Below are 23,511 nucleotides of genomic sequence, written 5' to 3'. Positions count from 1 at the left end.
AGAAACCTCTGGGCCGATACTGTAACTCCAATTTCATACAGATACAAATAAAGCAAGTATGAGCTTCACTGGCTACCATAGTGCACCTATGCTATGCTATAGCGTTTGGTGCTTGCTTCATCTGTACATAGGAAGGTTGAATCCGCAGGAAATTAATTGTGTAATCTCATACGGTATTTGTCTGGCCGCTCCTCAGGATATTTGCCAGGTTGCCGCTGGCCCCCATTATAGCGAAAGGGGCTGGACGGAATTCCGGCAGTGCACGGTTGCACCCGGCAGAGGCGGATCAGACAGGCTGTTCCCGGACGGATCTGTTTCACGCATATGTGAAATAAGCCTAAGTGTCACGACCATGGTCATGGCCGTGACTCCTGGAACCGCATGAAGTTGCCTGCGGTCTGGTCTTGTTGTCAATCACAGGTGAGGGCTGAAGTATGTTGCCTCACCTGTGGTTGCCGCTGGCAACATGTTATTGTCAGTATAGCAGCTTGAGCTGTTGCTAGGCAGCTTGCTGTCAAGGGCATGCAGTTGCACCTGGCAACCTGTCTTTGTAGGTGTGCCTTTTGTCTGTTTGGTGTGCACGGGATTTATGTATGTGTGCACTTTTTCCTGTTTGTTGTGCACGAGGTTTATGTATGGGTGCACTTCCCCTTTAAGTGGCTACTTTACCCTCTCTGGTGTTGCAAGGGTTAACTCCCTTCCCAGAGTGTGTCTGTTGGGTGTGGCTACTGGCTATTTAGCTTCTGCTGAGTTCAGAAGTCTGAGGGGTACTCCAGCCTTGTTGTTAAGCGGGAGTCATCCTCCTGGTTCATTTACCATCTGCCAGTGTGGGCCACCCCTGTGGTCATAAGTTTATATGTGATGTTAAGTTGATGTTGTTTTCCTTTCAATGTTTATTGCAGCTATGGATGTCCTGGTTACCTGTGTGTTTAGATGTGTGTGCTGTCTCTTTAGTGTTTGTGTGGACAGCATATCTGAGCACGCGTTCCAGTCATCAAGGCTGTGGCAGGTTAGTGTGGAACTGTTTGGTTCACCTGTCATATCCATATGTCTGTTTATGTTCAGCTTGGCCAGTGAGACTCCTGTTCCTCCGTGCCTAGGAGGAACAGGTCGTCTTACCCTGCTCCTAGTCCAGGGCAATCCTGAGGGCTAGTAGGGACCCTAGGTTACAGTGTATGAGCCCTCCTACCATCAGGGTTGGCTCACACGGTTAGGAGTCAGGGTCAGTATTAGGGACGCGATAGGAGGTGACCTGCTCCCTAATTCTGTCGTCCTGGCCGAGCAGCGACCAAACATCTTCTGGCATTGCACGGCTTAGGGTTTCCCCCATCATCAGCCGTGACACTAAGGCTTTGTTCACATCACCGTTCAGCCTTTCTGTTGTCCTGCTCCGTTTAGGAGCAGGAGAACGGAAACGACGGAGAAGGCACATAACTGAGCCAAACTGAGCCCTTAGGACCCCATAGACTATAATGGGGTCCGTTATGTTTCCGCTCAGAAGATGATTTTGAGTCCTGCATGCACAACTTTTATAGTCTATGGGGTCCTTAGGCTCCATTTAGCTCAGTTATGTGCCTTCTCCTGCTCCTAAACGGAAAAGGACAACGGAAAGGCTAAACGGTGATGTGAACAAAGCCTTAGACTGATAAGCATTACTCACAGAGGGCATCGAAAATACCATTATCATACTGAAAGTTTTTTTTGACACATAGCGTTTAAACAAATATAAATAAATTACAAATTTACAGTGGCCATGACCTCCCCTCCTCTTATCCCAGCGATTCCCACCCTTATTCCTGCGACAAAGAAGGATAGGAGAGGGCAGTCTATTTTCTAGCAGAGACACATTGGTTGCTTTGTCTGCCTCCGTTACAATAATCAAAAATAGAGTCTTCCGCCATAACCCTGCTGGCTTGGGTCCTGGCTCTCCTGCTCTGGTTTCTTGGATTGCTAAAGGCCAGAGATTACTTTTAATTTAGAGGTGATGTCTTGCCTGCTGATTGTGGTTCATACCCAGTCCTGGCTTTCGTTCCTTGTGCTACTGTTCCTGGTTCTGACTTTGGCCTTATTTCTAGATATTGCTGCTGCCTTGTCCTTGAGGTTGTTCATCTGGTTCCTGTTATTCTCCTTCCGGCTCTAACCCTTGGCTCCATTCCGGTTTACACTCCTACCTGGTCTTCGGGCCTGTCACATCCTGACTGCTTCCCTTAGTGGCAACCCTTGTTTACTTTCCAACGACACTGCTATTGCTTTAGCGCTAATGCTGCCAAATCCATGACTAAAATGCACCATTGAGCACATATCCGCATTTTTTCATGCGTTTCTTTTATTTTAATGCTCCAAAAAACACCTCCAAAAACTCTTGTGGGAAAAGTACTATAGAATTTAATAAAGTAAAAAATGTGCCTGAAAAATGCTTTACAAAACACGCGTAAATAAAAAAATAAAAATAATAAATTTGCGTAATTTTGAGGCGCAAAAATCTGCTTGGATTCAGTGCTGATTTTTTTTTTTTACATGTGTATTTTTAAAATCAGCCGTGTGAACTGACCCTTAGACTTCACACCCCAGTCTAGCCAGTGTTAAAAAGATTACAGCTTATATCATACACCTCTCCGCGGTAAGTGAATGTAACACCGTAGAAGTGACCCTCTCTCTTACCAGGTACTCCAATATTACCCTACACATATATGCATATGGAGCAAGTAGAGCCTTATATTAGTTAACCTTATATTGTAATTGTTATGGTTACATTATAACAATAACGATCCATCCTCCCTTACCGACATTCACTAAATATGGGCTAAAGATGGAAAATAACATTCTGGAAGCTCGAGTGCCGTGTGATGTCAGCCTCTGATCCAGTACAACGCGCAGCATAGAAATGGTTGTGCAAACTCATCAGTTCTACCTCTGACTTCTCCGATATCTAACTTTTCGTCTGTGGATGCCAGGCTCTTGGCACGGGACTGCGGGCAGACAATAGGAGCACTGCTTAGGGCAGGAATCATTCCCCTGCTGTACTCACCAGTAATGTGGTTTTTCTTAATCCTATTAATAATGCATACAGGAATGAATGTTATGCTGAGCTGAACCTTCTATCTTGGAAAGCTGTCTCCTGCCTGTATTCACATTTATATCTATTATTTACTTTTTATTGCAGAGCTGCGGTCCGACGCCCGTGGGCCCAGTGCAGCCATACCAATCATTATGGACTGTACAGACTCACTGTCCACAGAGGGGCATTCTTTTCTTCCGGAAAAAACACGAGCGTCAAACAAGAAGGTAGCAGAATAAAACAGTAAGACCATGAATATAAACAGTCGTGGAGGAAAATCATCAAATATAATGACAACCTGGCTAATGGTGACCTGCTCTGCTGAATAATGGAGGGTATAACGGGAAACGTGTGGAATAATGTGATATTCCCCGATCCAGCACCGGCCCACTGCACTCACCATAGGAGACGCCATGTTACCATGGCAATCAGTGTGTGCCAACAATGCCATTGGTTTGAGCTTTCTTATCTCAAAATGTGCTCCACTTTGTCCTCTGGCCTGGACTCCTTCCTTTGCTACTGTTACACCATTTGGATTTGTTGTTTCTGGTCGATCCTCCAGTTCTGACCCACGGTTCCGACTACTCTCTACATCCTGCGACCAATCCCTATTTAGCAGGACCATGACCTGAGGATCTGGTTGATTGAGCCCAAACTACTGTATTTTGCAGGGGTCCCTGGTGAAGAGTACCGTGCACCTCACCTTGGTCAGAGCAAGACTGCTTGTAATGTCAAGATTCCCCTTTCCAAGGCAGACCTAAGACAACGGCCATATCATTTTTGTATTGATTTTGGCCCCCAATGTCCCCATAGTAGTTCTCAGCTTTAATGTTTGGTTTTTAGCTGTAAAAAATAAATATATATATTCACCTCATCCTCTTGCAAGCTATCATAATATAGAATACCGAGAAGAAATTAAGATAAAAGGCCTATTTTACAATATGGGAATGCCGGAGGGTGTAACATGTAGTGATCAAAGTTTCAAATCCTTACTTTACATACAGATGTCCAACAGACTTTTTTTTTGACCGGCTTCTCTGCTGTTCTTTTTTGACCGGCTTCTCTGTTGTTCTTTTTTGACCGGCTTCTCTGCTGTTCTTTTTTGACCGGCTTCTCTGCTGTTCTTTTTTGACCGGCTTCTCTGCTGTTCTTTTTTGACCGGCTTCTCTGCTGTTCTTTTTTGACCGGCTTCTCTGCTGTTCTTTTTTGACCGGCTTCTCTGCTGTTCTTTTTTGACCGGCTTCTCTGCTGTTTATTTTTGTTTGACAGCACCGTTTTTCATTTTCTTTCTTACAGTACTTTTGATTGGGTGTTGTTGAAGTGTTCACTATGTCAAGGACCAAATAGTGGGACTTCAAGAAACTAGATGGTCAATCCGTCAAATCTCAGAAAGAGTCGGATGAGAAGTTTCTGCAGTGCATTGGTGGTGTCAAAAGTGGTCAGAGGAGGGCACATACATGTGTAGAGAGTTCTAGACGGTCAAGACAGACAGACAGATGCATGCCAAGACCGCCGTATAAGAAGGGCTGCTGTATCTCAAAGGACAGTAACGACATCACAAATTGGATCTGCAGTAGCCTCTGCACTGACCACAAGAAACTGTCTACTTCAAACAGGACTGCATTCATGCACTTTGCTAACTCGTTTGCCACTGTCATCATTGCTAAAAGCGATGACTGGTATGGTTGATGCTGCCGATTAAAACTACATTTTTCTTATGCTCAGTTGAAGAGCCGTTACTAAGTAATACTTGTTTTCATTTTCATGAAAATGAGCGTATTGGAGCACGAAGGATGGGCCGAGCCCCACGGAGCACCAGATCTTCAACAGTCTGCTCCTCCAGCTATTCTCCATTTTCCATTCATTGACAGAGCCAGACATCTCACCAGACCCTCTACTTTAGCTCATGTGCCACTGCTCACACGATTGGAGAATAGATTGGAGTCCAGAGCTGCAGTGAGGTAAGTATATCCCAAGTCATGATCCTCCACACATCACTGGCGCGTGCACGGATTCGTTGATCCTGTGAGCAATGGCGCAGGCTTTAGATTAAAAGTCCAGGCTAGATGTCTAGCCCTGTCAATCTATGGAGAAGGGAAAGTGGCAGAAGTTAGCAGGGCGAAGATCTGGTGGCCCGAGGGGCTCGGCTCGCCCACTGATGCCCCAATTAGCTAATTTGTATAAAAATGAGTATTGCTCAGCAATGGCATTTTAATGAAACATAAGAAAGGTGTCATATTAGCAGGACCAACCCTAGCTGCTTCACCGCAATTTGTGCCTGATATACACCTAAGGCTACTTTCACACTCGCGTTAATACTTTCCAGTATTGAGATCCAATACTGGAGAAAAACGCTTCCGTTTTGTCCCCATGCATTGTCAACGGGGACAAAACGTAACTGAACAGAACAGAATGCTCTGTTCTCATACCGGAGAGCAAACCGCAGCATGCTGACACATCTGACACAATCGAAAATGGATCCGTCCCCCATGGACTTTAAATGGAGTTCATGACGGATCCGTCTTGAGAATTTTAAAGATAATACAACCGGATCTGTTCATAACGGATGCAGACGGTTGTATTATCAGTAACGGAAGCGTTTTTGCTGAACCCTGCCGGATCCAGCAAAAACGCTAGTGTGAAAGTAGCCTAATTTAGGCGGATTTCAGCATGATAAATGACCCCCTTAGTGACCCCACTTCATCAGAAATGTCATGAACCAGCTTTTCCCAGCGGTAGTATCTTTTACAGGACCATGCTGGAATTCGGTGAGCTCTTTAGAAGGACCCATCTTTTCACAAGACTTATGCCCATATGGTGTATATGGACTTACCTGCGTCTACTTATTCTTTTCTTATAAATAGCAAACGTTCATTTCCCAACATGTCGGAAAGCCTCGGTGTGTTTGCCATAGTAAACGGAAGGATTGTCAGTGTTAATAAGACATATGCTAGGGCTGCCCGGAGACATATCAGCGGATGCGATTAATAGCAGTCCGTGTCATCTGCCATCTGTTTTGTGTTTAGTGACATCCTGAGAAGGTTCCTAACCTGTGGCTGCTGCAGAACAATATTTCACAACTTGCCGGATTGCACGATCTACAGACATGTCGTAAACGTTGGGACTACGAGGCCCATCGTCCCCTGCTTATCTTACGGAATAGGATGGGCCGCGACGGAAAGGCTGCGTCCGAGCCCGTCGCAAATTAGCATCCAGGCACTGTCTCGCGAAGCTCGCTGCGGTGACTTGCTCATCGACAAACATGCTGTAAGCAATAGGAGCGGCGCAGAGGCGAGCTGTCATCTCTATGGTACGCTGGGGAGTACGAAGCCAACGCCGGCCGCATCTACTTACAGAACGTTTCATTTAATACGGCCCATAATCATCACTTACAGCGAAGCGTCACGTGGCTTTATGGCACTGCGGGGATTTAATTACATACTACTAATACAAAGACTAAACTGCAAAATGACCTATTTATGAGACATACACTGAATACGTGACCGCACTTTCCTACATGGCCTCCCCTTGATGTCAGACAATAACCATAAAAAATGTAAAAAATAAAATAAAAATAATAAAAGAAGAACGGCCGGTGTACACCTCGGTTCTCCTGCGCTTTTGTTACTGTGCAGTCCTATTCCATATTTCATACCTTCTCTCCATTTAGAATGCGGTTGCTATGCAACTAGCGAGAAGCCTCTCCGTTATCTAATGGCCGAGGGATAGCCATTTTACACACAAGATTTCTCCGCTATGCAGAAAGATGAGACAATATAATCCAGACATACACTTGCCTGGTAGGGTCATCGATGCTACTTTGCATTCTCCTAATTAGTCACACTTTACAAGGGAGCGTTACCAATCAAATGGAGAATTTCCAGGGGATTTCTCCATTTTAGGTCATTATTCTTTTAGTTCACATGCTCAACAGTTACCATGGACAGCGCTCCACGCACAGATATTGTTTCCCTTTTTTTTTAACCTCTCGAGAACCTAGACGTGAAGCACTAAATGGATGTGCGGTTTTAGCTAGATACATGTTAAATGAGAATCACAGAGAGCATGATACAGAAGGCCAATTTCTCCCCCTGGTGGTCACACTATATAATAGCAAGTTACAGATGGAGAACTGAATGCTTTTTTGTTTGTTTTTTTTGCACCTTAATCATTTTATAAGGCTGCAATAAGTTATAGAAATCAAAATACCCAGACAAAAACAGAGATAATCTGTGCCACATGACTTGGCGGAAAGTAATCTTTCAGTTTTAGGCCTCATGCACACAAACAATGTTTGCGTCCGCATCCCGAACCTATTCACTTATATGGCAAAAAAAAATATAGACCATGTCCTATTCATGTCCTTATCACGGACAAGGATAGGACTGGTCTATTGAGGGCCAGACCTTCCATTCCGCAAAATGCGGAACCCACACTGCTAGTGTTCGTGTTTTGCGGATCCGCAATTTGCCAACCGCAAAACACAGTACGGCCTTAGCGGGGATAACTCAAGTTCCAAAATATTTCAAGGGTTTCCGTACTTAATGGGGTTAGAAAAACATGACGGATTTGTTACAGAAACAGTGCCACACCTGTCCAAGGCTTGCGGCTAGTATAGAAAGGAAAAAAAAAAAAGAGAGGAAAAAAGAAACCTGTATATGGTCAGATACCTCTAAAGTGATAATATCCCACTAAATAATAGAGCAATAGGAGCTCCTGATGAAGGGGATCCTATAGACCCGAAATGCGTTCAGCCTGCACTTTTCCCTTACCCTGTGCAAATTAAAGGATATTAACCAGATGTACCACGTGTGACTGCGGTTACTCTTCAGGCGACCCAGGCGCAGGAGGAAGCAGAGTGGGTGTCTGGAGCTGTATCCCACCCTGCCCCTCCTGGGTGAAGGGAGTGTCTTTCATTGTTTTTATTCCTACGTTTTTCCTACATTCTAATACTGTACGGAGCTCCTGCTCCGCTCAGTATTGGAACAAAGTTTTATGCGAATCGACTTCGGATGTTTCATCCGAAGTCGATTCGCTCATCCCTAGTTATGATCTGTTTAGATGCTGCAGATGTAGACAAACATTTAAGGGGATTTCCATGAGTAAAATATTGCTGGCCAATTTTCAGGATAGGTCATAAACATCAGATGAGTTGGCTCCGGTGTGCCCCGTGGCCTCTTCCTAGGCTAGTGACGTCACATTCATCGGTGACATGGCCAAGGTTTATCCCAGTCCCATTGAAGTGAATGGGGCTGAGCTGCAATACCAAGCACAGCCACTATACAATGTACGGCGCCGCCCTTGGTGAGCTGTGAGGACACCGCAGCACTCACCGAACTGCCGCAGTCTCTTCAAACAGCTGATTGGCGTCGGCGCTGGTGTACTGCAGCTCAGCTCCTGTTCACTTGAATAGGAGGTGGGCTGCAGCACCTCGGCACAAACACTGCCCGAAACAGCTGATCTGTGGGGTTGCACGATCTGATTACCTATCCCGACCTAATGAATGTCATATATGATATAGGGGTGTACACTAGGATATACCAAAATGCAAAACTCCTGCCAAACATAAGTAGTACGTACCACAGATATGAATTTTAATCACCATAGTGTTGAAAAGATGAACCCCGAATCCTGGAGGCCGGCCCGCAGACTGCAGTGCTTCATGTATGAGCCGCAGCACAGCCCCTCCGCTCTGCTGTGTGACAGCTGGAGCAGTCTCTTGTTTGGACGCCACAGCTGTCAGTCACAGCAGAGGGGAGGGGCTGAACCTGAAGCACTTACGGAGAACGGTCAAGGGGTTAAATGTTTTTTTTTTTTTTTTTTTTTTTATTAAAAGCAGCCCCCTGACCTTACCGAGTCTGTCAGCAGTTCTACATAACAAAACTGCTCACAGACCACTTTTAAAGGGGTTGTGCGCCTTTGGCTTACCACCCCTCCTCCTGAGCAGACTTGGGCAGATAACCACACTTACCTGTATCCCGGCACTGGCTCCCTGGCCTCAGCTGCTCCACTGGGTTCTCAGAATGTAAAATTCATGTTAGATGCCACTGCAGCCAATCGCTGGAGACAGTGGTGACCTGCTCTGCAAGGGGATTGGCTGCAGCGGTGCCAAACAGGAAGTTTTCATCCAGATAGCCCACAGGAACAGCCAAGGCTGTAAAGCAAAGGAGCTGGGAGCCAGCGCCGGGAAGCAGGTGAGTGTGCTTCTCTACGCAGGTCTGCGCTACATCCCCCCAAAAGATTAACAATCCCTTTAAAGACCGGCTACGCAGCGACAGAACTCGCGTAACAAAAAGGGTACAGCTACATGGCAACATGTGCTGCGCAAATTTTTTTGTAATGATCGTTAATAGTGTCGCAATGCGACATGCTACGACAGTCACAAAAAAATCTGAACTGGATGGATGTTTTGCGACTATCACATCGAAGACCAGCATGTCGCACTGCAACACTATTGACTACCATTACACAAAATATCGCCATGTAGGCACTCCATGTTTCTATGTACAGTACCTATGTGAAGCGCAGTTATACCCTATGGCGTACAGTGGAGCATGCCATGATTTTTTCAGAGGTACAGTATGGGCCTATAGCCCAGCCAAGAATGCGGTACTATAGATCTAGGGCAGAAACGATTCATCAATTTAATCGAGGCAAAAAAAAAAATCGCTCCGTGGACTCCGCCGTCACCGCGCTGCAGGATCTTGCGTTCACACATCGTCAGCGCGCTGGCTGACGCTGTGTGTGACGTCAGGTCCCCAGTGCATGCTGGGATGAAGACGCGTCTCCTGTGGACTCCATGTGTCGGCGCACTCTGCACTGAAAGATAAGTATAAAGTTAGCAGTGGGGCGGGGGGGGAGTGATGGCACCTGTGATTTGGCATGGGGAAACGGGGGCACTTGTGATTTGGCATGTATAAAGTTATTGGGGGGAGGGGTTAATAGGGGCACCTGTGATTTGGCACATAAAGGGGCTGATCTGGGGGAGTTGGTGACATGGTGGATGGCATGGAGGCACTGGGGAAGGGGGACATCATGGCAATCTGGATGGAGGGGCTGATGGCAGTGCCATTATGGGGGCACTGGGGGACATGGCATGGAGGGGCTGCTGATCTGATGGCACTGGGGGGCATGGTGGATAGCATAGGAAGCACTGGGGAAGGGGGAGATCATTGCAATCTGGATGGAGGGGCTGATGGCAGTGCCATTATGGGGGCACTGGGGGACATGGCATGGAGGGGCTGCTGATCTGATGGCACTAGGGGTGTGGGGGACATGGTGGATGGCATAGGTGGCACTGGGAAAGGGGGACATTTTTATAAAGCAAAACGTTATTTTAAGAAGGTTTTTCTTATTAGATTACTTGATTAATCGTAAAAAAATTATCAATAGAATACTCGATTACGTAAATAATTGTTTACTGCAGCCCTATATAGATCCGTAAAAAACATGTGCATTACATGGCAGCATGCACAAGGTCAAATACAGATGCCAGATAAATGATACTGGGTATACAGTGGCTCAACCACCTGAACGATATGGTCAAGGTGCTCTCTCCACGGCTCACCCACTGCCGATTATAAGTATAGAAGAACGTTATAGTTTGGAGGGCACTCAATAAACGGGTGTCACATGGAAAAAATGCGGCTTAGGTGATTCTAATATTTTATTTATTGAATAGAAATAGATTAATAAAAACTATAAAAACTGAAATTTAGATCCAAACATATATACAGTATATCTAATTGCTTATGACAACATGATTATTTGTAATTGATATTTTGTAAATAATAAAAATAATAAAAAAGTAATTAAAATCAAAATACTAAGATTGTTAAATTAATATCCACCATAATTCACATTTCATATCAGAGAATCGTAGTAAAATAATTTGTGATACTTTTTTACATGATTGATCATTATGATTTTTATTCTGATAAGTATAATCAAGTGGCTTAATAAGTGATCTATAATATTTATTGATAACCATAATTCACTATTTAATCATTAATTGATCAAATAAAATTAGAATAAAAATCAGAATTATCAATCATGTAATAAAGTATTACAAATTATTTTACTATGATTCTCTGATATGAAATGGGAATTATGGTAGATATTATTTTAATAATCTTGGTATATTGATTTTTATTATATATTTTTTTATTTTTTTTATTGTATACATTTTTGTTCTTTTTACATATACAAAATATCAATTACAAATAATCATGTTGTCATAAGCAATTAGGTATACTGTATATATGTTAGGATCAAATTTTCAATTGGTTTTAATAGTTTTTATTAATCTATTTTTATTCAATAAATGAAATATTAGATCGCCTAAGCCGCATTTTTTCCATGCGACGCCCTCCAAACTAGAACGTTCTTCTGTACACATAAATGATACTGTAGACGCTTTCTCGCAGCTCTTCTTACATAGAGATAACTCGGCTTAGAATTGCTCTCACGTTAAAGCCCTTATTCGTGGCTGTGCATAGAACATTGTGCAAATTTCAACCAGAACGAAATGTTTAATATATCGATTTCCGCTGTGTGCACTCTTCCTGACTTCTAAATATCTCCTTATCATATAAATATTCCGTCTGATTAAGAAAAACCACAATTATTCACAAGTCCTCTCTAGGTTAATTAGGGTCAGGACTTCTTTTTTCATTTTAGATTTACATGCAGGCCTCTCGGAATAATTACACTGAGAAAACCAGGACTGCATCCAAAATATGCACAAAGTTACTCGTTATACTGGAACAGTTCTGGCACAGCAATTAAAATATTAATTGGCTTAGCCTTCCATACCTTGTAGAACTTTTTTGGGGGCCATGATAGGTGATCTGCTCACTTATACACTGCGGCTGGAAATCGGTAAGGCGTGCCTGACAGGCCACTTATAGGAATCCGAGTCCCACACATGCAATTAGAGCAATGGCTCGGGTAGAGGTATGTTTAACTATACATATGTTATTTTAATTAAAGGTCCTCTGGGACTGGGACTACTTTAGGCTACTTTCACACTAGCGTTTTTACTAGATCGGGCAAGGTTCAGCAAAAACGCTTCCGTTACTGATAATACAACCGTCTGCATCTGTTATAAACAGATCCGGTTGTATTATCTTTAACATAGCCAAGACGGATCAGTCATTAACTCCATTGAAAGTCAATTGGAAACTGATCCGTTTTCTATTGTGTCATAGAAAACGGATCTGTCCCCATTGACTTGCATTGTGGTAATGCCGGATCCATCTTGCATTCGCATCCCAGGACGGAAAGCAAAATACAACATGTTGCGGTTTGCTCTCCGGTATGGGAACGCAACTAAACGGAACGGAATGCATTCTATAGCACTCCGTTCTGTTCAATTCAGTTTTGTCCCCATTGACAACGAATGGGGACAAAACGGAAGCGTTTTTCTTTGGTATTGAGCCCCTATGATAGATCTCAATACCGGAAAAAAAAAAATCTTAAAGCTCATCTGTCAGCAGATTTGTACCTATGACACTGGCTGACCTGTTACATGTGCACTTGGCAGCTGAAGACATCCGTGTTGGTCCCATGTTCATATGTGCCCGCATGGCTGAGAAAAAATAAGTTTTAATATATGCAAATGAGGATCTCGGAGCAACGGGGGCGTTACCATTACACCTAGAGGCTTAGGTTTCTCTGCAACTGCTGCTCCCTCTGTAATTTCATTGACAGGACCAGGCAGTGTAAACAATCTCAACTGATCTTCAACGCCCCCGTCAATTAAGTTATACATCTCTATGAAGAATAACAGAAAAGATGGTATTTTAATGGCAAATACAAGAATGTATTAGACATGTCAGGGAGCTGACATTCCTCATTAAATCATATCCTCAGTTTAAGGATAATTTTAAACTCACAGTACCTGGAATCTGATTGGTTGCTATGGGCAACTAAACCAGTTCTACTTTACATCAGTTTGATAAATGACCCCCATACAATAGCATTTCCTGTGAGTTACAGCTTGCATCATCCTCCAGAGCTGCATTCACTACTCTGCAGGGTTCAAAGTTAAAATCTCCCAGCATTCCCTGCTGGCTCAGCGTCTGCACAGAGCCTTCTTTGTAGACTATTATGTAATGTAATAATCTGATGTAGGGAAAGTTGCAACTGCAGCAGAACTGTGAATGCAGCACTGGGCTCTGAGCAGTATCTACAATATACAGTCCATGACTAGTTATACAGGTATTGTTTTACCTAGGTTAATTGGGATTAGGATAGTACACCAATCTGCACTGGTATTAAAGGGGTTGTCTGTGAATTTGACACTGATGACCTATCCTCAGGACAGGTCATCAATATCAAACCGGTGGTGGTCTGACTCTCAGAAGCCCCGCCGTTCAGAAGCTGCTCAAAGAGGTCATAGCGCTCAGTGACAGCTTAGGCCTCATCCTAGGCCAGTGATGTCATCTTGCATCCCTCACGTGGCCTAGGCACAGCTCAGTCCCATTTCAGTGAATAAACTGCAATACCCTGCTTGGCCACTATACAATTTAGAGCACTGTTTTTGAGCTATGAAGAGACCACAGCACTCCGGTCACCATATCCGCCTCTTCCTGGAAGTCGGACCTCCGCCAATCTGATTATGAAGACCTATACTGAAGATAGGCCATGAATGTCAAATTCCTGGAGCACCCCTTTAAGACATCAGCTTTAGCTGCAGATTTAAGTGGCTCCTGATATGCCAACACATGGGCCTACAGAAGAGGAGGGGAACATAGATACTGAGAAGGATAGAAAATGTGAAAGAATATACCACTGGGCCTTAGATGGCCAGAGATCGACAATTAATGTGTGACTGATGGGCGACCAACCCTTGGTACCACTAGCAAATAGCAGATGAATGTAACAGAGCCAAGCTACAGTATCAGACTAGGCAGTCGGCCCTGATCAACACAGAATGGGTCCATGGTGGTCACTGAAACCACAGGGACCCCATGATAAGCCGATTGTGGGGGATCAGGGATTAGACCACCAAGCACAATGATTATGTATACCAAGCACGGGCCATTAATGTGTATTCCTGTACAACCAATTGTTATCTTGGATGCGACCCCTGTCAAACAACCAACGATTAGTGTGTGGCAGCCAGGGGCCAACTCCCTGCCCCCCTGCAGACCACTTGTTGGAAGGGTTCAACTCTTTCAACCAGCTAATCAGTGGAGGTGCCAGGAGTCAGACCCCCAGTGATCAGATATTGATGACCTATCCTGAGAATAGATAATAAATATTCAGCTCCCCCAAAACCCCTTTAATCACGTCTGTATTGAGACACGCTCCCAGTTGGAGTAATTTTCTAGAGCCGAGGGAATTTTTTAGGCTTAATGCAGCTAAAGAACAACGTTAGAGGGGCTCAGGGGGAGACCTGTAGAGGTGAAGTTCTAGACCTGTCTCCATAAAGACTGTACCGATGGACAGCGGGATAGGTTTGCTGGAGGCATCTCACATTTAAAACAGGCAAAAAACACAAACAAAAAAGAAAGGTCTTAGTGAACATTTTGATTAAAAGATCAAAGTTTAACTTTTCAGTGATTGGGGTGGTTTCTGAGCACTTACAAAATGTCTGCAGGCATAAATAGGGGGCTGGAAGGTGAGCGAGAGAATTTAGTAAGACAGGTTACAACATTTTAAATCCTAAGACATAAAATATTTAAAGGGGTTGTTCGGGTTCTAGTAATTGATGACCTATCATTAGAAAAAGGTCATATCAATGTCAGAACGGTGGGGGTCTGACACCCGCAAACCCCACTGACCAGCTGTTTGCAGCAGGTGCTAGAACTAACATAGAAGGAGGAGCCGTAAGCACAGCACCATCCACTGTGTAGTGGCCGTGCTGGGTTACTGCAGCTCCCATTCACTTACATTGGAGCTGATCTGCAGTAACCCTACTACACAGTTGGTGGAGCTGTGCTTCCAACACTCTTCTCCTTGTTATTTACAGTATACATCTGATGGTGCGGGTGCTAAATGTTGGACCTCCACGATCTGATATTGATGACCTGCACTAAGGATAGCTTATCAATATCTATAACGTGGACAAACCTTTAATTCAGTAACAGCGATTAATACTCAGTTAACTCTTAAAACCACTTACTTATTGTCATGGAGTCTGGACCTTCCTCTTCAGGCGGTACACCGCTTATTGCCGTCACCGGTGCTGGTGGACTGGCTTCCATGCTATATTGGAGAAAAAACACTGAGAAATGAATCAATCTGTTCCAATACTCAAAGCTCCACCTGTGCCAGGCGGCTAGCTCTTAAAGGGGTTCTCCAAGACTACAAAAACAGCATAACACCTGTCCACAGGTCGTGTGTGTGGTATTACAGATCAGCCACATTCACTTCGATGGAGATGAGCTGTAATACCAGACACGACCTGTGTACAGGTGTGATGCTGTGTTTAGAAGAAAGCAGATATCTTTTTGTAGTCCTGGAGAACCCCTTTAACTACCGGACATTTTTTCGTTTTTGCATTTTTATTTTTCTTCCCTAATTTTCCTTGAGCCAAAAATGTTTTATATTTTCATTTACATAGCTGTATGAGGGCTTATTTTTTGAGGGACAAGTTGTACCTTATAATGTAACCATTAATTATGGCATAAAATGTAGTGGGAAGTGGTAAAATAATTCCAAATGGGGTGGAATTGGAAAAAAAAAACCACATCTCCTCCACCGTTTTACGGGTTTTGTTCCTACAGCGTTTACTTTACGGCAAAATTGACCCAAGCCCTTCATTCTCTGGGTCATGACAATTACAACGATACCCCTTATGTATAGTTTTTTTATGTCTAAGTAGTGTAAAAATAAATGTAAACTTTGAAAAAAAAAAAAATATTATATATATTTAACATTTAAAAAAAAAATTGTGATGATTTTAAAGCTCATATATGAGCCTATAAATTCTGTTTTTTAATTTTGCGCTATCAGGTATTTTTAAAATGAGTTTTGGACTGCAGATTGTTCATTTCTTATCCTGGCCTGCTATCTGGTGGCCAAAATAAGAATTGCAGCATGAACACTATAAGCCTCGTCAGCGAGGATTACAGTTTTCAGTGCAACTACCGTTGCCCACATTAGCCGCACGGGGCAGCGGTACGAAGCGCCTTCTGGGTTCTTGCGCATTTAGATGTCATGATCTCACTTGATCACAGCATCTAAAGCCTTTAATTACCGCCATCGGCATTATTATATCCTATACTTGGCCGCAATATACGGGCCACGGACCCACTGAAGTCAATGCGTCTGGAAAAAAAAACTAAAAACGATGTAACATGGACGTCATCTGCATTTGGGGACAGAAACATACGTATGATTGTGTGTGAGGCGTTGTCAGGAAAATGGCTAAAGGTAGATGGTTTCAAAGTTGTGTCCATGAACTTGTCACATTGTACATATAGTGTAATCAGCAGGCAGCGTGGTATAGAGCAGGAGGAGCTGAGCAGACAGATACAGCTTTGTGTGTATACATTCAGCATAACATGTGTTTCATTCATTATATTTGCTACTCTTTCTATGCTTAGGTGTGCTATGGGCTGTCCTGCTCAGTTAATGCTGGCCATCTCTGCATACAGTAATCAGTCACTGAGTAGGACCGCCCACATGACTCCTTAGCTCAGAAAGAGCAGAGATTTAGATGAAAAAACTACAAGTTTTACTGAATCTGTTCCCAGAAAACTATATATCAGTCTGCTCAGCTCCTCCTGCTCTATAACATGCTGCCTGCAGCTCAGACACCATGTTCACTGTGACAGGGTCTGGAAGCAGAGCTGCCTAAAATAAGCCCCCTGTAGCCTTGCAGATCAGAGTATATGGGATTTGGATTTCCAAATCAAAGTGTATACTAATAAAGGATTGTGGAGCCCCAGCCTCAGGGAGATGTAATCTGTAGACGCCGGTCTTAATAACCCCTATATCTGACGATGGATCCACCGAAGCTATCAAGAGGTGCCGGCCTCTACATAACTTCGGCGGATCCACCGCTACTTCCAAATGTAAGCCGGCTTCTTAGCTGTCTTACATTTAGACCAGGCGTAAAAAAAATGATGAATAAGACGGCCCTGCCCATGCCACGCCCACTTTTTGTAGACATGGCGTGAGCGGGGAAAAGAATCTGCGCCAGAAATTTGCCTAATATAGATGTATTTTTTAATCGTAAATGATCCCCTAAGTACATATATGTATGTCTGATTTGGTTCACTTTTCATTTCTTAAAGGGGTTGTCTCACTTCAGTAAGTGACATTTATCATGTAGAGAAAGTTAATACAAGCCACTTACTAATGTATTGTTATTATCCATATTGCTTCCTTTGCTGTCTGGATTCATTTTTCCATCACATTATACACTGCTCATTCCCATGGTTACAGACCACCCTGCAATCCATAAGTGGAGGTCGTGCTTGCACAATATAGGAAAAAACACAAGCCTATATGCGCTCCCATTGACCCGGCCACTAGAGAGGCTGACGCTTTTTCCTATAGTCTGCAAGCACGACCACTACTGATGGATTGCAGGGTGGTCTGTAACCATGAAAACGAGCAGTGTATAATGTGATGGAAAAATTAGTCCAGCCAGTGAAGGAAGCAGCAATATGGATAGTAACAATACATTAGTAAGTGGCTCGTATTAACTTTCTCTACATAATAAATGCCACTTACTAAAGTGAGACAACCCCTTTAACTCCGATTGCCATACGATCACATTTGTCATTGAATGCATTTTACCTGAACTGGATGTCAGATCCTCTCTGAGCCAACTCTACAGCAAGGGCAGCACTGATATTTTCATCTCCATATGGCAAATTATTCAAAGTGGAATCTGCATCCAAAATGATAATAATGAATACCACTAAATACCAATAACACTGTCATGTCTAATAAATCCCACTTCACATCTGTAACATTTTAGAACACCTACATGAATATTTTACCAGAGCAATTATTACAGCGCAAGGTACAGAACGCTGCACTGACTTTTAGTCAATTGCATCACTTTTACTCTTTATTTTCTTCTATATTTAAGAGGTTTTCCAACCTTTTTATACAGATCATCTATCCTCTGGACAGGTCATCAGCAGAGATGAGCGAATTTCATATTTTGAAATTTGTTTGCGCTTCGTTTGGTGGTAAAAGCAGAATTGCTTTACCATAATGCAATTCTGCTTTTACCACCAAACGAAGCGCAAACGAATTTCTTAACATGAAATTCGCTCATCCCCAGTCATCAGCATTTGATCGGTGGAGGCCCGACACCCAGTATCCCCACCGATAAGCTGTTTGAGCAGGCCGCGGCCCTCTGGAAAGCGCCATAGCCTCCGCACAACTTACCAAGCACAGCGCTGTACATTGTACAGTGGCTGTGCTTGGTATAGTAGCTCAGCCTGTTGTGCCTTTTCATAGGTAAATAACATTTATATCAAAATATCCTAATTATAGTAGATTTGATATATAATAGGCCATGTTGTGTTATATTCACCATTGTGTATGTATTTTAAAGTAGGCCGAAAGAGGTTAATGGAAAGGACACAGTTCATAAGGTTTCTTTTCTATAAGATGTGCCAGTCTGAGAAGAGTCATTCTTGTCTCCTTATGGATTTATGACTGAGATTAGATATTCTCTAGATGTGTATGGAACTAATTATCCCTATGGTTTAATGTCTATTGATGAAGCAGAAAATCTTTTTTTTTATTGTTGAATGTTATGAAGGAAGTCAATGCATCTATTATCTTATATATTTCTTACTAGGAACGCATACACTCCTAAAGCATGGTGAGAAATATTTTAAGTGTAAAATTTTGTTAGTAAGATGTTATTTTAACTATCAATTAACCGTTGGAGTAACAGATACACATGTCAGTGAGAGTACAAGGTCCATTATATTCTTATCGGTACATAAATTGGAGAGCATAGGAAAAGTCTAAATGGTACCACAAAGTCTATCCCTTAATTGGTTTATGTGACAAAAAAAAATCCCTTATCTCTAATTTAGGATTCCATCTATTATGTGTAAAGGAATGTAAGAGAAATCAGACATAGACATTTAACCCTTAATAGTGATGATGCTAGTAGCTTATGCAATAGTGCTACCTAGGTATGAATAGGTAACATTGTACCAACAGCTGAAATGCATTCTGGGTGATACAGTGACATCATAGTCATTATCATATGTACACGCCTAACTGACAATTATTGGAAAACTCCAAGTTAGGAAGGTGTGTCTAACTGATAAGTTTGTGATCATAAACCACACACCCAGGAAGGGGGGGAGAAGAACAACAGAAGACACAGAAACACAGAGAAACAAAGAAAGAAGGGAGAGACCACAGGACAAAAAATCCCACTGATCAGAACGCACTTCAGAGCTGACTTCCCTTAGACTCTGCATATCAAGTGCATTCTCGAGTAACGTATACCCTTATTATGTGTAGTATTGATTGAATTAATTGGCCTGGTATTTAGCAACTCCCTGCTTTATTGCGGATGTGTAATGTTAAAAAGTACTACATCAATATTATTACTATTCAGTAAACATGCATATTACTGAATAAAATATCTAATATTTTATAATTTGTGTAGCAATACTACCCGATATCCGAGATTGGTCATAGTTTGAGCACAGCAAGGGTTTGTATCAGTCCTTATCATTATTGAGTATATCTCATAATTGTCGTCAAGACAGTTGTATTACATTTTATGTTTGAGAGGTGTTATGGAATGCTGGTAGTCGTGTTAGATGCACTTGTAAAAGAAACTGCAGCACTCTCCAGTCTTGATTCTTTCAAAGGTTTATTCACCAACACTTAGCGACGTTTCGACCTGTGTGGTCTTTATCAAGCAACTAACAATGTGAACAAAGCTGAATACATATATCCTTCCAAGAAGGTCACATGACCCAATCAATTATGCTAATAAACACCTGCATATTCAAAAAAGTGCACCCCCCTTTTCAGTGTTTCCCCTGTTATGGGGATTATATAACTTTTAGTGCCAATCATCTTATTATATAATACATTTAAGAACCTACTCACTGGGGTACATAATGTAGACCTGGGGAGGACATCACTCAGGAGACCACACACTATTAGCATATCTCACTAGGTTCCACGCTCTATTCGGCGTTCCTCTGTATCTAATGCGCTTGCGCGCCACTAACTATGACGACAACTATGGGCGCCCGCGGAGGACACACCCCCCAGCGCCATGGAAACCAGAAGCCTCACATCCATGCCTCTCCTAGCGTTCTCTGCGCCTGCGCGCCCGACGCACGTAGCTGCAGGATCGGACGCCAGGCCCCCCGTCACTGCGTGGTGTGTTCTCCGCCGGCGCCATGGCAACCCTATAAACAATCCTCTTCAGGGTGTGCCGCTGTGGTTTCTCTCTCAATATGTCATGCACAATAAGGGCTGCACATTATATTAAATTCCATATGGAGTCCTCAACCCACCGCATTTTTTTCACGGTCTGTTCATACCCATCACCACACCAACAGGAGAAAACATGTCTGTAACCAATAGGATTCATAAGAGTCGATTAAATAAGCTAGGTAGACCAGGTATCCGCTACTCGTCCATGATTTAAGGATAGAGTGCCTAGGCACTGAAGTTGGGGGAGTCTGAGACTGACTTCTGACACGGCGGGCACCACCACAATAAGGAACGGTATTTACCCCTATTTTTTCGTTGTGCTGCCATGGTAGTCGTGTTAGAGCCATCTAGTGTGTTATTGCATATCATTAAGTTTTTCTATTGATTAACAACAATCTCTTTTTGTCCACCTCTAGGATCAATTCCCTTTGAAATTTTTCCTTTGATCCTTTCTTTTATATAAAGCATTTGCTTTATATCCCCGACAAGCCCCATTCACTTGAAAGGGACTGAGCTGGGCCTAGGAAACGTGACCAATGAATGTGATGTAAAAGGCCTAGGCTAAGTTGTGAGAAGGCTACAGTGCTCACTGAAGTGCCACGGCATCCTCAAACAGCTGATTGACGGGGGTCCCAGGTGTCAGACACCCAGTATAAAACAGAAAATCCCTTTCTAACATAGCTTGTGTTTCAATTCAGCCCTAGTGCCAAGATCTCTGCTTACTTCAGATAAGAAGCAGGTCGGTAGGGATAATGTTTTACACAAGGTTCTATTGGAAAATATGCAAATTAGCCCAGACCACCTTACTCTCCAGATTACACATCACCCCCTGTGCCCTTGACCCATTCCCATCCCACCTCCTCCCTAACCTTACCACTATGCTTATCCCAGCCCTAACCCATCTTTTTAAACCTATTATTAACCACTGGTATATTCCCTTCATCTATTAAACATACCATCATTACACCCATCCTCAAGAAGCCTTCCCTTTTATTATTATTATTTATTATTAAAGCGCCATTCATATGATAAGGGGTGCACATACATAATAAAGACAATTGCACTAATCATAAACAAAATGAGTTACAAACTGGTTCAGAAGGAGAGAGGGCCCTGCCCGTGAGGGCTTACAATCTACATGGTATGGGAGAAGGACACAGTAGGTGCGGGTTAAGTTGGTCAAGGCAGTATAGATTCCCTTGACCAGTAACCTTTGTCCAGCTATGACCCTTGTTTGTATCAAGACTCCTGAAAGAAAAATGTCCATCTTGAACTGTCCACCTTCCTCTCTTTCCAATAACATTTTTAACCAACTACAATTTGACTTCCAAATACATTACTGCATTGAAACCACCCGAACCAAAGTCACTAATGATCTGCTAGCTGCCAAAGCTAAACTACTACTACTCTCTGCTCCTCCTTCTAGACCAGTCCTCTGTGCTCCTCCTTCTAGACCAGTCCTCCGTGCTCCTCCTTCTAGACCAGTCCTCCGTGCTCCCCCTTCTAGACCAGTCCTCCGTGCTCCCCCTTCTAGACCAGTCCTCCGTGCTCCTCCTTCTAGACCAGTCCTCCGTGCTCCTCCTTCTAGACCAGTCCTCCGTGCTCCTCCTTCTAGACCAGTCCTCCGTGCTCCTCCTTCTAGACCAGTCCTCCGTGCTCCTCCTTCTAGACCAGTCCTCCGTGCTCCTCCTTCTAGACCAGTCCTCCGTGCTCCTCCTTCTAGACCAGTCCTCCGTGCTCCTCCTTCTAGACCAGTCCTCCGTGCTCCTCCTTCTAGACCAGTCCTCCGTGCTCCTCCTTCTAGACCAGTCCTCCGTGCTCCTCCTTCTAGACCAGTCCTCCGTGCTCCTCCTTCTAGACCAGTCCTCCGTGCTCCTCCTTCTAGACCAGTCCTCTGTGCTCCTCCTTCTAGACCAGTCCTCTGTGCTCCTCCTTCTAGACCAGTCCTCTGTGCTCCTCCTTCTAGACCTGTCTTCTGTCTTTGATACAATTTATTACTCTATCCTTTAACAGGCTCTCACATCCCTAGGTATTAGAGACCTGGCCTTCATCTTGATATTTTCACACGTCATCAACCAAACATTCAGAGTCCCCCATTCACACACCACTTTCTCATCCCACCCTCTCTCTGTTGGTGTCCTCAAGTATTTTGCCCTGGGACCCTTACTCTTCTCCATCCTTGGACAGGTGATTGTCTATGCTGATGACAATGGCCCAGCTGTCAAGTCTCTGCTATCCAGAATCTCAGCATGTCCATCAGCTATATCTTCATCCTCCTCTTCCTGCTTTCTAAAACTCAAAATGACTTTAAATTGATTTTTTTTTTTTCAGCACTTTGTCCCCTTTGTGTCACCTCCTGTCCCTATCCCTCAACAAAACGGACAGATGCTTCTTTTGAATATTAAATAAATGGGTTACATGAGGTTTCTTAATATACTGTACTTTTATTAGTTGTTGGAAACTTAACATCCTTACAGCTTATTTGTATCTTGCCAAGAGGTTAAAGACTTTTTATGGAATACAAGGAGTTCTCTGGGACTTCAGATATTAAAGACCTATCCTGAGAATAGGCCATAAATATTAAATCAGTGAGGGTATGACTCCTGGCATCCTCGCTGATCAGCTGTCTGAGGAAGCCGTAGTGCTCACCGGAGCTCTGGCCTCCTCAGTTTACCAAGCGCATCGCTGTCCATTGTATAGTGGCTGTGCTTGGCATTGCAGCTCAGCCCCATTCACTTAAATGAGACTGAGATTCGCATAGGCCGTGTGACTGATGAACGTGATGTCACATGGCCTAGGAAGAGACCTAGGCGAGGTTGCTGGAACTCAGAACCCCACCGATCAAATACAGATGACCTATCCTGAAGATAGGCCATTAAATGTCAAACTCCAAGAGAACATGTTTAAGAGCATGCGTCCCATGGATGTTTAAGTGCCTTTAAGGTACATGTGTCCTAGCTATCGTAATCCAATATCTCGACATATTTTAGGACTAATTAAATTCCTTGATATACATGTAGTAGACAAATTACAGCCGTTCCACCTGGATGCAAGTG

The 23,511-nt window shown here is 43.4% G+C and overlaps 1 protein-coding gene across 1 annotated transcript in view; it reads right to left on the bottom strand.

Annotated features, from left to right (window-relative positions):
- Positions 1 to 23,511, bottom strand: part of SNX29 (sorting nexin 29) — a 503,522-nt gene that overhangs the window by 395,089 nt on the left and 84,922 nt on the right. The window contains exons 10-11 of the mRNA XM_044303674.1: positions 17,816 to 17,909; positions 15,189 to 15,271 (exon numbers count right to left, since the gene is read on the bottom strand). Coding sequence (XP_044159609.1) covers positions 15,189 to 15,271; positions 17,816 to 17,909 — 177 coding nt within the window. The remainder of the gene's footprint in view (positions 1 to 15,188; positions 15,272 to 17,815; positions 17,910 to 23,511) is intronic.

The sequence above is a fragment of the Bufo gargarizans genome, chromosome 8 (genome assembly GCF_014858855.1).
Source record: "Bufo gargarizans isolate SCDJY-AF-19 chromosome 8, ASM1485885v1, whole genome shotgun sequence".
NCBI lineage: Eukaryota > Metazoa > Chordata > Amphibia > Anura > Bufonidae > Bufo > Bufo gargarizans.
Note: the sequence above shows the minus strand (reverse complement) of the source record. Positions and strands in the feature narration are given on the sequence as shown.